Consider the following 14,894-nt stretch of genomic DNA (forward strand, 5'->3'; position numbering starts at 1 on the left):
ATGAAAAAACGCCAGACATGGTGGATTTTAAACCTTGACAAAAACAAAATTCTTAACACAAGGTCCAAGGTTAGTTTCAAACTTCTCACAGTCTTGTGAGCAAACTCCAACAAACCTGTTTTTACAAGTTATGAAAAATAGGCAGTCAGGGAACGTTGACTAAGGATATTTTTGTCGCACTAGTGAGTTCAGATTTCTCTTTTTAGTCAAAGGAAAATTTCTTTTCACACTCAACTTTTCAGCCAACATGAACAAGAAGGCCTAGAAGCTCCATCTGCTGATGAAGCCTGTGAGATGTTGCTGAAAGCTCCAAAAAAAAGTTGACCTTGAGTCAAACATTTGTTTTGATAAAATAGAATTTCCAAAATCAAGAATTAATTTTTTTTATTTTGGGGCATTTCTGCCTTGATTAGAGAGGCAAGCTGAGATATGAAAGGGGAGACAGGGGGGTAGACATGCAGGAAAACTGTCAAAGGTCAGATTCAAACCCTGGACTTTGTGGATCGAGGAATATATCTCTGCACATGATGCGCCTGCTCTACCAACTGGGCTAACCGGCCACATCAAGAATGAGCTTTTATGCTAATGTTTATGTCATTATGAAGAAGACATCCTACAAGTGCTCCCTCTTCCAATAAAGACTGTGCTATTCAGCTGAATGCTCTTAAAAAAAGCAAGTAAGTGCAGCATGAGGTAAAATCTTTTCTGTTTTGGCAAAATACTATTTCTAAGGTCAAGAAATAATTTTCATGCTCAACTTTTATGCCAACAGGGATGACAAGTAGACCCTGAGACGAGTTCAAATCTCTGCTAAACGCTATAAAGTGGAGCACGTCAGAGCACTATTCCTTAGGTCAAGAATTAACTTTCATACTCAAATGTTACACCCAACACGAATTTGTTCTAAAACTATAATTGAAAAGATCCATCCATTAATGAAGACTATGAAATGTGGTTGAAAGCTCCAGAAAAAAGCTTACAATTCACCTTTCACACTCACTGACTTCCAAACTAGCATGGAAGTGCATTTCCCATCATTTGCAAAGAAGAATTATTTTCATAAGAAGTCGATAAAATGACTTATTTGCAGCCCATACACTCAAGAAGTAAGGTTGTAAACCTTTCTGGCAAATATCTTAACATCCATACATCTAGCCTGATGAAATGACAATGTGGCGAAAAAAATCAAGGTGCTTGGCTTGCCTCAGCTGTCAGTTTCTCTCGTTCTCCTCACCTCTCTGTTGACTTAACTCCCTTGTTCCATCTAAGGTCACGGCTGGAGTCTCTCATGTCCATCTCACCTGCTGTGGTAAACTAGCTTCTCAGTGTTTCTGACTGACTGGCCCTCTAAGTTCAGGACTTAGCAGTCAGACAGAGCTTCCTCCACAGCCTGTTATTCATTAGAAATGCCTATTACCATCTGGGAAGAGTGGGCACACACAGCTACAGATTTAAGAACCATCAACTAGAATAACAGATGTGTGCTCCACTTCAATTGGTTAGACTCTTCGGCCATAATCCAGAAAAAGGCATTTTAGGCTACGTAGCCTAGTCAGGCCTCCTGAAATTAAAAAGGAGAACAAAAAGAAACTTTGGCCTCAAAACAAGAGAATTTAGGATCCATTAAGACTAGGGTTGCGTCTGAAATCTCATACTTTGCTCTACATACTCAACATGTAAACTAACGTTCAACATACTTTTGTGTAAATAAACAGAAGTGTGTATCTTTTTTCGGACGCACTAAGCATTTTCATCATCACTCCCTGAGACCCTCCTTGCCATTGAATACGCATAACCATGGTAACCCATGCCGATGTCCGCTCTAGCGGCGTCGCCAGATAATGCTTAAATTAGACCACTAGACCAACAATTAAATATGTTGAAATGTAAATTAGAGCATTATTGACCTTACAGAGCTCCTCAGTTTCTGTCCATTTGTCTGTTTTGAACAGATGTTGCTACTACAGCATTGCATTGTGGGATATTTATGCCATCGTAGTGTTCAGTATTGCATACTGTTATATTTTACTGGAAATAGTATGCTATTCAGGTACTATTAGTTTCAAACTAAGGTTTTGGACATACTAAAAATCTCACATACTGTTTTAGCGTACTTAATAGCATGGTAGTACGGCCACTGCAGCTCATTCAGAACGCAGCAGCTCGACTGGTCATCAACCTCCCCAAGTTCTCTCCCACTACACCGCCCCTCCGCTCTCTTCACTGGTTACCAGTTGCTGCCCGCATCCGCTTCAAGACACTCGTACTTACATACAGGGCCACTAACGGATCAGCCCCAGGATACATCCAGGACATGGTCAAACCCTATACCCTAACCCACCCACTCTGCTCTGCATCAGCCAACCTGCTCGCTGCCCCCTCACAGCGAGGGAGAACTCGCAAGGTACAAATCACTCATCGAAATCATGACTGTTTGCTGTCCTGGCTCCTAAATGGTGGAACAAGCTCCCTATTGACATCATGATGGCCGAAAGCCTACACATCTTCCGACGAAGGCTAAAAACACATCTGTTCCGACTGCACCTCAGATAAAAATAAATAAATAAATATATAACACCAAAACACGTTTTATTTCTGTGATTCACGGCTTAGTTCTAACACCGCTGGGCTCTCTCTCTCTTCAGTCTCTCTATATCTGGCTTGACCATATAACGTTACTTGGCTTTCAGCCAGTTGTTGTGGCTCCGTCTAAAACTCTGCCATTTCGACTAGCTGTTTGTAACATAAAAGTAAAATGGATTATGGATCATTTTATTTCTATAAAGCTAAGCTAACTTTACCAGCTGACTTCTTCTATTGGCTTTGGAAACAGGCGACGTCTCTTGCGTTCTAAAATCAGCCTCTGCGATTGACCAGCTGAGTCGCAGCGAAACCATCGGCTGGTTTGAGTCGAGCTGAGACGGGCCGGTTCAGACTGCTGCAACATTTTCCTGCAACGTTGTGAAATGGTTTTGTCTCCAATATTTGGTCTGAACTGGGCTTAAAGGAAGAATGACTAATGATACAATTTATGGCCAAATCCCAGCTCCTCGAACAATGCTGCTGTATCCACACAGTCTGTTATTCCATTGTATTATTCTATCATTTGTGGTGCATACATATGATTGGCTGGGCTAACATAACCCCCGAGCCAGTAGCCCACAAGCCTGGAAAGAAGTCTCTCCATTTGTCTAGTTTAACCAACGTAACTGAAAAGTCTGTTAGCGTTCAAGAACCTGATGTGTTAAGCAGAGGTCTAGTAAAATGGAAGCTAATAAAAAAAAAGCTTGACGTGCAGGCAGGCAGCACTGATTCAAGATAAGTGGTTTATTAGGTGCAGAGAGAGGAGGTGAAGACACTTACAGGAGGTCCTCTTGGTCCAATGATAGACAGACCTGGCTCGCCTGGTGCTCCCTATAGACAGATAGAAAGAGAGGAAGAAATAGGAAGATATTATTGGAGAAATTCAGCACATAGATGCATTCCTCCAAAGGTAAATAGATATAGCGCAGGCAAATCCATCCACTAGCATCTGTATGACATTCACTGTGTCTAATTCTGTCACATAAATACCTCCTCTCAAACAACCGTGGTGGACATGCATAGAGTCTAACTCTGGTCACGATAGAATGTTCCACAGTGATGTTAATCTGCGTGATCTTGTGAGATGGGTGGTGCTAAAAGCTTGGTAACTATTTGAAGGGTTAGTTGGTTAACTGCTGCAGCTAGGAAATTAACTGCTAACATGTTATAGCCAGAACATGCTATGGCTATTCTGTCACAATGGCTCTTCAAGATAGTTGAGAGTTGATGTTGTCATTTAGCAACTGGGGCTGGGTATCGCTCAAACATTTTTTTTTTATTGATTTTGTTTATACTAGGTGAGCCGTCTCTGTGTAACGTAGAGTTTTTCCTAATTGTCTCTACGATGTGTGACGTTAGATCTTGGTAGAAGCATCCTTCATGCTTATTGGCTCACTGATGCTGATTAGATTTACTCCTTAAGTATTGAAATTGGGTATTATATGACGAGGCATTTCCCGATAAGCAAAACTTTAAAGGCAATTCAATTCGGTCGGTGGGTTAAAAGTATTGAATTCGGTACCCTGCCCTTTTGCTAGCCAAACAATAAGCTAAAGGGGCACTCCACCAATTTTACAAACCAAAGTCAGTTCGTCATGAGGAGTACTAGCCTGGGAACCAAACAAATCAGCCGAACTCAATTGCTCTGGCAGATACGTATGGTCCACCTCCCATTCAGACACATTTCCAGCCGAAGATAACGGGCTTGGACGTAGTTACTGGACTTAAGGGACATTCTCCACCCAACGCATCACGCCAAGCTCACAAAACTCAGATCCAACGACCAAACTAGGCAGTTCTGATGAAATAGGAATCAAGATCCTGTTACTGTATTGCATATTTTTTACCTCAAATGTTTTCAGAAACACTGTCTAAGTGCATCTTTGGTCTTGTACCGTTGATAACACCCCTTGGAAATCATCTGGCGTTGCCAGGCTAGAGGAGTACTTCTCAGCCTGTGAAAGCTGTTATTTAATGTCTTCTTAGCAAATAACCCAGATGATCTCATACTATTGACATTATCAAAAATATGGTCTGATAATTGAGCACTTGTTTTCCCACTGTGACATTCCTTAGGTGTGAGGCCCGTGAGCTATGGAGAGCACAGTGTCATATAAGTAAAAACTATATCCAGTCTAAATAATACCCACATGTGGCAGGGCTGAAATAGTTTGAAATATGGCCAAATCAAAAAGAAATGTTCAAAAGTAACCAAATGAATTGAGTTGCATCCCCTGTAAATTACAGGCCATTAACTGCACAGAAATGACTGAAAATAATAATATTTTCTTAGTCCGCGTTACAAACTGAAGGTTATGGAGTTTGAAAGATGTAGGCATTTTTCAGGCACATAGAGTCTAACAAAGGGGGGCTCCACGTTGCATTATATGAAATAGCATTTGGCATTTTTGGAGTTTAACCCATACATTTTATTTTTATGTAATTTTGTATTCTTTATTTAATCAAGCACTTATACATAAAAGTCAGAATATCTCAGCCTCGGTTTTGACCACTAATTTTTTTTTTTTTTTTAAATGCTCGTATGATCAGGCATTAAGTATTCAAATGGACTATAACTTAGAATCCCAGACAAACTGATTTCAGGATCGTACTTCATAACTTGACAGTGGGACTCAAAAGGTCAGCGGTGCTGCTGTACACACAGTGCAGTGCCTCTGAGCTCTGGATTTGGCCCAAAATAGTTGATTTGCACCGCGGCGCGGTCTGTCTGTCAATCCCACAAACGACTGAGGCCAGACTGGCCAACTCAGGTTTCCAGCACTTTCCCTTATTAGCTTCTGTCCTCCTGTAGGGAAACCCTATCTCAAGATATATCTGATGGTCCCAGTCATCCGTCAAAGACAAAGGCGATTCTGAATATGTCTGAACAAATGTCTACTTTAGAAAGCCCAGAATTTAGTTTTTTCACTCTTGGTTTGATGGTAGATGTATCACTCAGGGGCCAGAATGCAAAGGTAATGATGGAAAAATAGGGTTCATGTCATCTGGGACAGTCTTCAGTTACTTCATTGTTTTTCTACACCTTTAGTAGATTTGACAAGTGAAGATTTACAGATACACTTGTACAGAGATTGGATTACTTTGGTTTCAAGAGGTCAAGGTAACATGGCAAAGTTAGAATCACAAACCAAAACCAGGACCCACTCAGAGCAAATTTTCCTTCCAAATGAAATTTTCTCGAGCCCATAAAGAGTAGAGTGTCCATCTGCTGTGGTTCTTTTGCAAAACCAATCCGTCTTTCTGTTTTTTCTCTCAGCTGCCTCAAACACCCTCCCACAAAACCCACAGAAGCCATTTGTTTGAAGACAGCAGTGTTCTAGAAAAGCTTGTCTTCACGTACTCTCTTTGTGCCCGTCTCACACTTCCTTTTCTGGGGAAGATGCTTCCTTTTAAGAAACGATCTACACTGAAGTCTGCTCTGTGTTTCTTCATCCTCTCCTCATACTATAACAGACTAACCACACAGTGGACAGATCCTGATAGCACTATTACAATTAGTTCCCTGCCTAGAAATAGAGAAGCAACCAATGGATTATTTTGGCTGCGGATCTGTGGATCGATCCAAAAAGCTGCCGCTACATTGTCTGCTTGTTAGGTTACCATTTCTGCTCTCTCACAAGTCAGGCCGGGGCTGAGACTACTATTTGTTTTGGCTGACTGACCACATTAAAGATGCTTGGCTAGTAACCACACTTGTCATTGTGATATGACAGTCAAGAATGTGCTGAGTGTTTCCCTTTTCATTGACAGTTCAGCCCTACCACATCCGAAATCACGTATTTGACAAGAACAAATGTGTAAATCTGCTGTGTCTGGCTTTGACACAGCAGATAGATTAGGATGTTGTGACTGCTTTACCAAATGTGAAGAGCTAGTGTTGAAGCGGGTTCAAATTGAACAAGCCCTTGCATTTGAAAAATGTTTAGGTGAAATGGGAGACACCTTATTAATGCTCCATTATTATTATTATTATTATTATTATTATTATTATTATTATTATTATTATTATTATTGCCCACCTGTGGGCAGCAGAACATGGTGAGGACACAACATCTAAACAGTTGCCTCCTTACACATCCTGCAGACACAGACCAACATTATCATCTCATTGGACTGCTATCTCTGTCAGCATACAAATGTAAGTTTTAGCTCTGTTTTATATATTAACTCAGATAAAAATATGAGGCTGATTAGCTGCAAAATGTTCCGCTTTCTTCTAGTTAACTTTGTCTGTGTGCTGTTTATTGCTGGGCCGGGCAGGTGCTACTGCTGGAAACACAGTTGAGAAGAAATACTGGCTGAAAAAATAAAGATTTCCAGGTAAAAGAGGCTAAAAAGCTCTGAGGTCATTTTAATCAATATATTAGTCTCGCATTGCCAGACCTTCATCCACAGAGCTGCGGAGGAAGGTTAGGCTAGTCCACACAGCATTCCGGGATAGGAGAAAAACACGTTCTGGTTTATTGGCATTTCTTTAAACCAATCACAATCATCTTGGGCGGTGCTAAGCTCCGGACGGAGCCACGGTGCCTCTGCTAAATAGTCTCAGGAAGGAACTTGTTTTGGTGGAACATGTGTACGTTCAAAAGTAGTTTTAGTCGTGCAACAGAAAACTCCGATTGGACAGATAGTCTAGCTAGCTGTCTGGATTTACCCTGCAGAGATCTGAGGAGCAGTTAACCATAGTCCTCACAAATCCACCAGAGTTTAAAATTACAACACAAAGAAAGAGGAAGGGGACGGACATCCGGCCGAAATGAAAGACATCCGGATGAATTTCCGGCGGCACCACAATCCCAGAAGTGGAAAGTCGTGAATTTAGATTTTTCAGTCAATATTGATATGAAACCTATTTAATGGTGCACTTGAAAAGGAATCACTTAACATTTTGGGAAACATGTTCAGGGAGCTTAAAGAACAAAGAAAGTGGCTGAGTGTATATCATAAAAATTATCAGCTAGTCCTTTTAACATGCCCGATGTTTCAGTCAGTGTTTCTCACTATAACACATTGTGTGAATCCTTTAGGCCCATGTGTAGAATGTATTTCCTTCCTCATAAAAGAAATTGCAAAGCCAGTTTTGAAACTTGCATTGTTACCATGTTTATTAGCTAGCAGTCCTTTCCTTCCCTGTCTTTTTTCTGTGTATTGCTGAATTTTTTGGCATGTCACTGCCAACTGTTGATCAATAATGTGAAACCATTGGTATGCATCGTGCGCATGCATCTATGTGTGCCAAGGGCGTAACTTTGGATTAAACATTCGGGGGATTGAGAGCTCAACTTTTGAACAAAATTTATTTTAGAGCATGAAACACTTTGTTTCCTGCATTTGGATGAATTTTTCTGTAACAATTTGTGCCTTTTCTGCATCAAGTTATGGTGCAAATGTCTTTATTTATGTAAATGAAATTATTAGATATTTGGGGTGATTGCAAAAGAACAGATTAACAACATTTCTTCGTAGTGCTAAGAGTGATCAAAAACTCCACACCATTAAGTTTTACTTGCAAGCAGATATGCATTTAACTTTCACTGGAGTTCATTTTCATTGATGGACTTAAAATCAACCTTTAAGACACTGCAGCAGACATCACATAGTCTTTGCGGGTAGAGTTCATTAAATGGATGTGAATAAAAGTGATCCTTTAGACTTTTCTGTTCCTGTGCTGCTGACATTGACAGATTTATTGCATGTTTACCGTCTCTGTTGACACACTTTTGCAATTCATGAAGCCAAGTGGGAGACATTGAAGCCTACAGTAAAAAATGTCTTATATGCAATTTCCACCTTGAGGCCAATATCAATCTTTTCTCTCCCAGCTGGCAGCTTATATTTATGGTAACTTCTACAAGACTGAGAGCTGAGATTTAACAGTTGTGCAACGCACCAGTAACAGCATTTATTTATCTCAATATATAACTAGTCATTCTTATTCAAGTTCTCTTTGAGATCCTCATCATAGACTCTGTTGTGGCCTCTAAAAGTGTTTCTCCACTTTCTTTGGGGAGTCTTAAATTTGAACATTCAGACGCTTATGTGACAAATCGTTACTATTGTGTTTCATGGTGTAAAGAGTGCAGGTAATCCAACCAGGGTGGGAAACCATTTACAGAATGTGACCCTCTTGCCGTTTGGTTATACAGATATAAATCACATGCTACCTGTACTCAAAATACTGTGCCCTGCTCTGCACCTCTACCACCAAGTCACATTTAGCAGTGTTTCAAATGAGCAACCTGTTTATATTTCACTTTTCTTCTGCAACTCTTCCTACTCACGCTCATGCAAGCAGTCTGCTTTGACCTAGTCTTGCATTGCCAGACCTTTCTCCACAGCACTGTGGAAAAAGGTCTGGCTAGTCCACACAGCACTGCGGGATGGGAGAAAAACGTGCTCTGGTTTATTGGCATTTCTTTAAACCAATCACAATCGTCTTGGGCGGTGCTAAGCCCCGTACCTCAAATGGGCCAGTACTGTTTGGATTTTTGTACACATTTGTACCCTTACCTCTAATTGTTATTAACATATTTATTAATGGCAGCCCCCCCATTTAGGGCGAATGGAAGGATAGCCACACTTTCAGACACTGTGATGATTCAACTGTGAGACTGGTAGTCGATTCAGGCTCCTTGGATTGAATTGTCGACAATTCGGGGTTACCCAAACAAGATATATGTATGAATATAAATATATCCAAGACACATGCAATGATTATGTCATGGAACTGATGCATTAGGTTACTGGCACCATTTTGGTTGCAATTCAGACAATGGACAATAGACTGGTGCTAAATTGTTTTTTTAAGTAAACCTGCTAATGGTTCTAACCTTACCTTCTCCCCTGCTTGTCCTTTTAAGCCCTGGGATCAGTCACAGCAGACACAGTCACATGCACAAAGGTGTGAAGGGAGGAGAGAGACACAAGAGAGAGAGGAACCATTGTTAGAGACATGGAGAGGGATTGGGGCATGCAGCATCCTCGGAACTAGTGATGGGGAGGTGGTGGAAGAACTAAGGCCAGCTACTCTATGTGTCAGTTAAGTGGAAACCAAAGGCCTCAGTGTGCTTCAAACAAAGTGCTTGTCAGATCATCTTACAGTGTCTGACACATCCTTTCTGACGGTGGAATCAGGGATCCAACTATTCATCCAACACTTTTCAAAAAAAATAATTTGCCCATTTTATGCAGCTTTTTTCATTATTCATACAGCGACTATTATGAATGCTTTCAAGGAGACTGTCTTAACATAGTCTCGCATTGCCAGACCTTCCTGTAATCCCGTAAATGGAACGTTGTTGATATAGACTAGTCTAAATCTTATCCCCAAATACACAATTCATCACAATGATATTACAAAGACAGGCAAAAGAGACAGAGTTCTCGGGGATACTTTTGCCATCAGATTATTTTAAGCCATTTTGGACAACCAAGTTTGTTTAAAGCATACCGAGACTTGCTGAGTAAGTGCTGCATCAAGATGGGCTCCTAACACCGTGATACAACAAATCAGAGTCAGGTTTAACATATCTCTTCACTCCACTTCCTTTGAGAGAAATATGTCAGTTCACCCGGCCTTTGATTTAAAATGAGACATAACACCTTTGGTGTATTAGATATAATGCACTTACATAATTACATATTTATTGTAGAGGTAACCAATTGTACAATGATTTAAATCCAATGTTTCTAATTCATAGTATCCACGGTGTTAAAGCTGTTTCAGTGGCTCTTCTGGCTCCTTTGTACATAATAGAGGATATATGCTTTAAACAACCTCAATCAATCACTATTGATGTAAAAAAAAACACACTGTGACATTCTTTAGCTAGGTGAGAGCGCTGTGAGCTATGGAGACCACAGTGTCATATGAGTAAAAACTATATCCGGGCTTAAATATGGCAGTGCTAAAATTGTTTGAAATATAGCCAAATCAAAAAAGAAATGTTCAAAAGTAACCAAATTAATTGAGTGGTAGCCCTGTAAATTACAGGCCGTTAACTGCACAGAAATGACTGGAAGTAATACTTAAGTAAAGCAGATTTATAATAAGTGGTTATACTACGCACTACAGCCTGGGTGGGCTGAGAGGAACGTCAAGTACAGGCTGTTTTAAATAACACACTGCAACGTCTAATACCTGAAGAATATATTATACACCACTGACAGTTGTAAGGCCCTAAAGACACATTGAAGGGTTTATCTTGAGTTACTATGGAGTATGTTTTTGTGAATATAAAAATATGGCAGTATCACTGCATTTTACAGTGTTCTCCAACATCTTATAATTCACTTCTGTCACATCACAGTAAGGCTGTAAGTTGGACATTACCTGACATCACACTTAGGGGTGTCACGATTCTCCAAATGCACGATTCGTTTTTTAAGGACACGATTCGATTCAATTTTCAATTGAAACATTTTGTTTTCAGTGACGACAATGTTGCAATGAGAGCCACTAGATGGCAGAAGGGTATTTATTTATTTATTTATTTATGAACATTTATTAGAGGATCAACCCCATGAGATGCAGCATCTCATTTTCATGGGGGTCCTCATTTACAACAATAGTTTAGTATATTAGAATAAACTAAGTACTATTGAATGCACCATTAGTTTAACTAGGTGTACATGAACCCACCATGAATTCAAGTCAGAGCCCATATGCTTTACCTTCATTATTTGCTTCCATAACTCATACGGAAGGCAACGTTGTCACAGTGACTTTAGGGAAGCAGGAGGATTTTTCTTTTCTGTTGTTTCTCCGTTATCTCCGACTCCGGCAGTGGCCACAGTGTATGGAAAAGCGCAGCTGCAGGCTACTGCTAAGCTAATGTTACCCTGTGTCTTCAGCTGCATTCTACCAGTCGGTAAGCTATGCTGTGTCTGTTTTTTTTCTTTGGACATGCGCAAGTAGGCAGGTAAAGAGAGAAAAAAATACTGGGGGAATTGCTGATCATGCTTTTTATTTCAATAGAAATCAAAAGCTCATTTAGATTAATTTTCGATTTAAAATCAAAATCGTGATACCCCTAATCACATAAAATTAATAATTAATGGTATGTAATTTAAAAGTCCAGCAAACTTAGGGGATTTCTTAGGGAAAGCAATAGTTGTATTTCATACTTGTATAGTAACGCCACAATTAACGCCACAATTAACGCCACAATTAACTTATTACAATTTACAAGTGTTCATTTATGATGTTACATTATCAGCAGTTCCATGCTCACTTAAAGCTGACCCATGACTTATGGTCAACAATCACAATGCTGCACTTCTAATATACATACAATCAATGATAAAGATCTCATCTCAGCTCAGTTTTAAGCCATGCTGGTGTGTACATAGGGTCACATGATTCCTCAAACTCAAAATTAGAATGATAAAGGTGTAATTAGTCTCACCCTAACAGGTGAGGTACCGTCTGCACACACCCCCTCACACCTGAGAAGAGCTCTAATCAGCCAGAATAAGGGAAGCCTCTGCTGTGGGTAGATCACAGGTATGTAATAGCATTCTCTTAAACCCCTGCTTTCATTAGAACTGATATGTTACTTTTGTCATTGGCTGTGTCATAATGAATGTAACCATTACTACCATTACAAGCCCAAGTCACTCACCATTCTCCCAGGAATCCCCATACTTCCTTTGTCACCCTATTGACCAATGCAAAAAATTCAAAGGAACAAGCATCAACAAGAAGGTTAGACTGAAGTGGACTTTTAAAGGGATACCTTGACATTTAGACACTACATGAATCCAATCTCATCTAATTACATGGAATCTAAATTCAACCAAATCCCACCAACATTATAAGAACAGAATTGCTACACATCACTAACATTTTAGTAGTGATTATATAACCTAATGGGTGCTACTAGTGGGAAAGAGATGCTAATATTGGGTTTGTAATGGTACGTGTCCATATAGGCATTGTTTTCACAGGCGGATCGCCCCGCTTCCAAGCATTGCATGCTAGTAGGCTCGCCACCAGCAGTTATCAGTTTCTCTTCACTGACCACTGACAAGCAAAGAAAATAGGCTATAGCCTCATACAAGCCCTATTGTTGCATCTGATTGGACGAACGCGTCCCATGGGGCTGTCTGCTCCTAGCTTCTAACGGACCATAACGGTGGCTTTTTTGGAGTACAATCTCTTATTTCATGAAAATAATTTCTAAAAACTTTTTTTTTCAAAGATAATTTTTTTAGGCCTTTATTATTAGATAAGACAGCTTAGACATGAAAGGGGAGAGATATGGGGAATGACATGCGGCAAAGGGCCACAGGTCTGAACCGAACCGGCAGCCGCTTGAGTCTGCCTTCTCGTCTCTGCTTCTCTACATAGTCGTCAGATTCATCTACCAACCCAGCTGGCTCAGGTTTGCCTTGGACCAGCTTTTAGTTATGCTTTTTTAGTTTTAGATTGCCGGGGGACTTCCTTTGACACACTGAGCTCCGCTCTCCTCTCGCTTTCCATCTGTGTGCATTCATGTTCCAGAAATGCTTTTTACTAACTTAGCTCTGGAGAGCTTATTCCCCAGAGCACTGATGTTTTCTCTCCCCACAGTTTTCCTTGGATTAGGGTGGCACCTAAATCATAGTTGCAGCTGTAGCCGTGGTCCGGCTCGGTGCCCTGCTCTGTGCTGTTATGCCCTGCAGTGCCCTGCTACGCCTTGCAGTGCCCTGCTACTACATGAACTACTACAACTACTATTTTTATCCATAGTTCCATTATCTTTATTTTGACCCCAACCGGCACCGTCAGACAAGAGCCTGGGTCTGTACGAGGTTTCCCCCTAAAAGGAAGTTTTCCTCGCCACTTGAGGTTTCTGCATAAAAGGGAGATTTTCCTCGCCACTGACGCACTGAATGCTTGCTCTTGGGAGAATTACTGAAATTGTTGTGTCTTTGTAAATTATAGTGTGGTCTAGAAATACTCTATCTGTAAAGTGTCTGATAACTCTTTTTATGATTTGATACTATAAATAAAATGGAATTGAAAAATTGAATAGCAGTGAGGACTGAGCCTCTGTATATGGGCACAAGCTCTACCAGGTGAGCTACCCAGGCGCCCACCTAAAAACATTTTAAGCGAGAAATAGGCCATGCAGTTTATGAGTTGTCTTCATTTCAGATCGGCAGCTGTCAGTTTAAAAGATTTCCGTTAGCTTTTGAGTCGAGCCAAGCCAGCCGCTCCTCATTTGGATAAAGTTGCCTTGATTAAACTTTATGCAAATGAGGAGCGGGGTGACTCGATGCCCCGCTTCTCCAAAGGTCCCGCGATGCTACCAGAATGCATTGCACTGCTGCTCCCATAGGAATCAATGGGAAGCGTTGAAATGACGCTGACAATGGACACGTACCGTAAAAGTCCTAATGCCATGGTATCCATTTAAGGACTAGAATCATTTGTGTTGAGAGGGCTTAGTCAGTTCACCATGCCATGCCAAATGTTGAGACTAGAGACAAGCATGCACAATACTGTGATAGAGAAACAACCACATTTTGATGCAGTCATGCCCAGCCCAAGACGCCTGATACATTTGTTTGGATAAGTTTGGAAAGTGAAAAGTGAGCATCAAATTTGAGAGGTTGGTGGCCATGACAAAAACTCTACTCTGTTGATGACAGCTGTTTGAAGACTCACTGCAACAGTGGAATCGCTTGAAAAGTTGTTTGGTGTAACGTCGGCATTAGTTATAACATTCACCTGTGCTCTCATCTGTGAGGAGGGATTAGTGGAGACAGACTGCAGGACTGAGGAGACTGGGGATAGACTTTAGGGAGCGTCTGTGGACAGCCTCTGATGTCCCAATAATTCACCATGGACCTCTCCATGTCTGAGATATATTCACAGGTTTGCCAAAAGTGAATCAAGATTTCTTTGTTTGAGGTTTAACGTTTAATCTTATCATAAATATTCACAGCTCAATTAAGGGAATTTGCATTTCCTGAACTAAAAGCCAATGCAAATTAAAAAAAGACACCTACAGCATGAAACAACAAATACTACTAAAGCTGCAATATTTTTTACTATAGTGCCTTTTATATTGTGACCTGCTACATGTTAATACTAAGAGTTTGGGTACAGTAGCCTTCTGTCACAGTGTAAAGATATCAGAAGTCTGAGTGAACACCTTCCACACACTACATAAGTTGTTTTCAGAATTGGCTTTGTTCTGGTTTATTGACACCTGTGGTTACCTTACATTGCTGCTTTTAAATATTACGGATCCCACAGTTTTCAAAGTGACACATGTATGGGCCACTGGGGGCAGCAAACA

At 40.6% G+C, this 14,894-nt stretch overlaps 1 protein-coding gene across 1 annotated transcript in view; it reads right to left on the reverse strand.

The window, feature by feature from the left end:
• Positions 1–14,894, reverse strand: part of col13a1 (collagen, type XIII, alpha 1) — a 158,111-nt gene that overhangs the window by 63,972 nt on the left and 79,245 nt on the right. The window contains exons 5-7 of the mRNA XM_028604073.1: positions 12,228–12,263; positions 9,440–9,466; positions 3,364–3,414 (exon numbers count right to left, since the gene is read on the reverse strand). Of these exons, the coding sequence (XP_028459874.1) occupies positions 3,364–3,414; positions 9,440–9,466; positions 12,228–12,263 (114 nt within the window). The remainder of the gene's footprint in view (positions 1–3,363; positions 3,415–9,439; positions 9,467–12,227; positions 12,264–14,894) is intronic.

This window comes from Perca flavescens, chromosome 17, assembly GCF_004354835.1.
Source record: "Perca flavescens isolate YP-PL-M2 chromosome 17, PFLA_1.0, whole genome shotgun sequence".
Classification (NCBI taxonomy): Eukaryota; Metazoa; Chordata; class Actinopteri; order Perciformes; family Percidae; genus Perca; species Perca flavescens.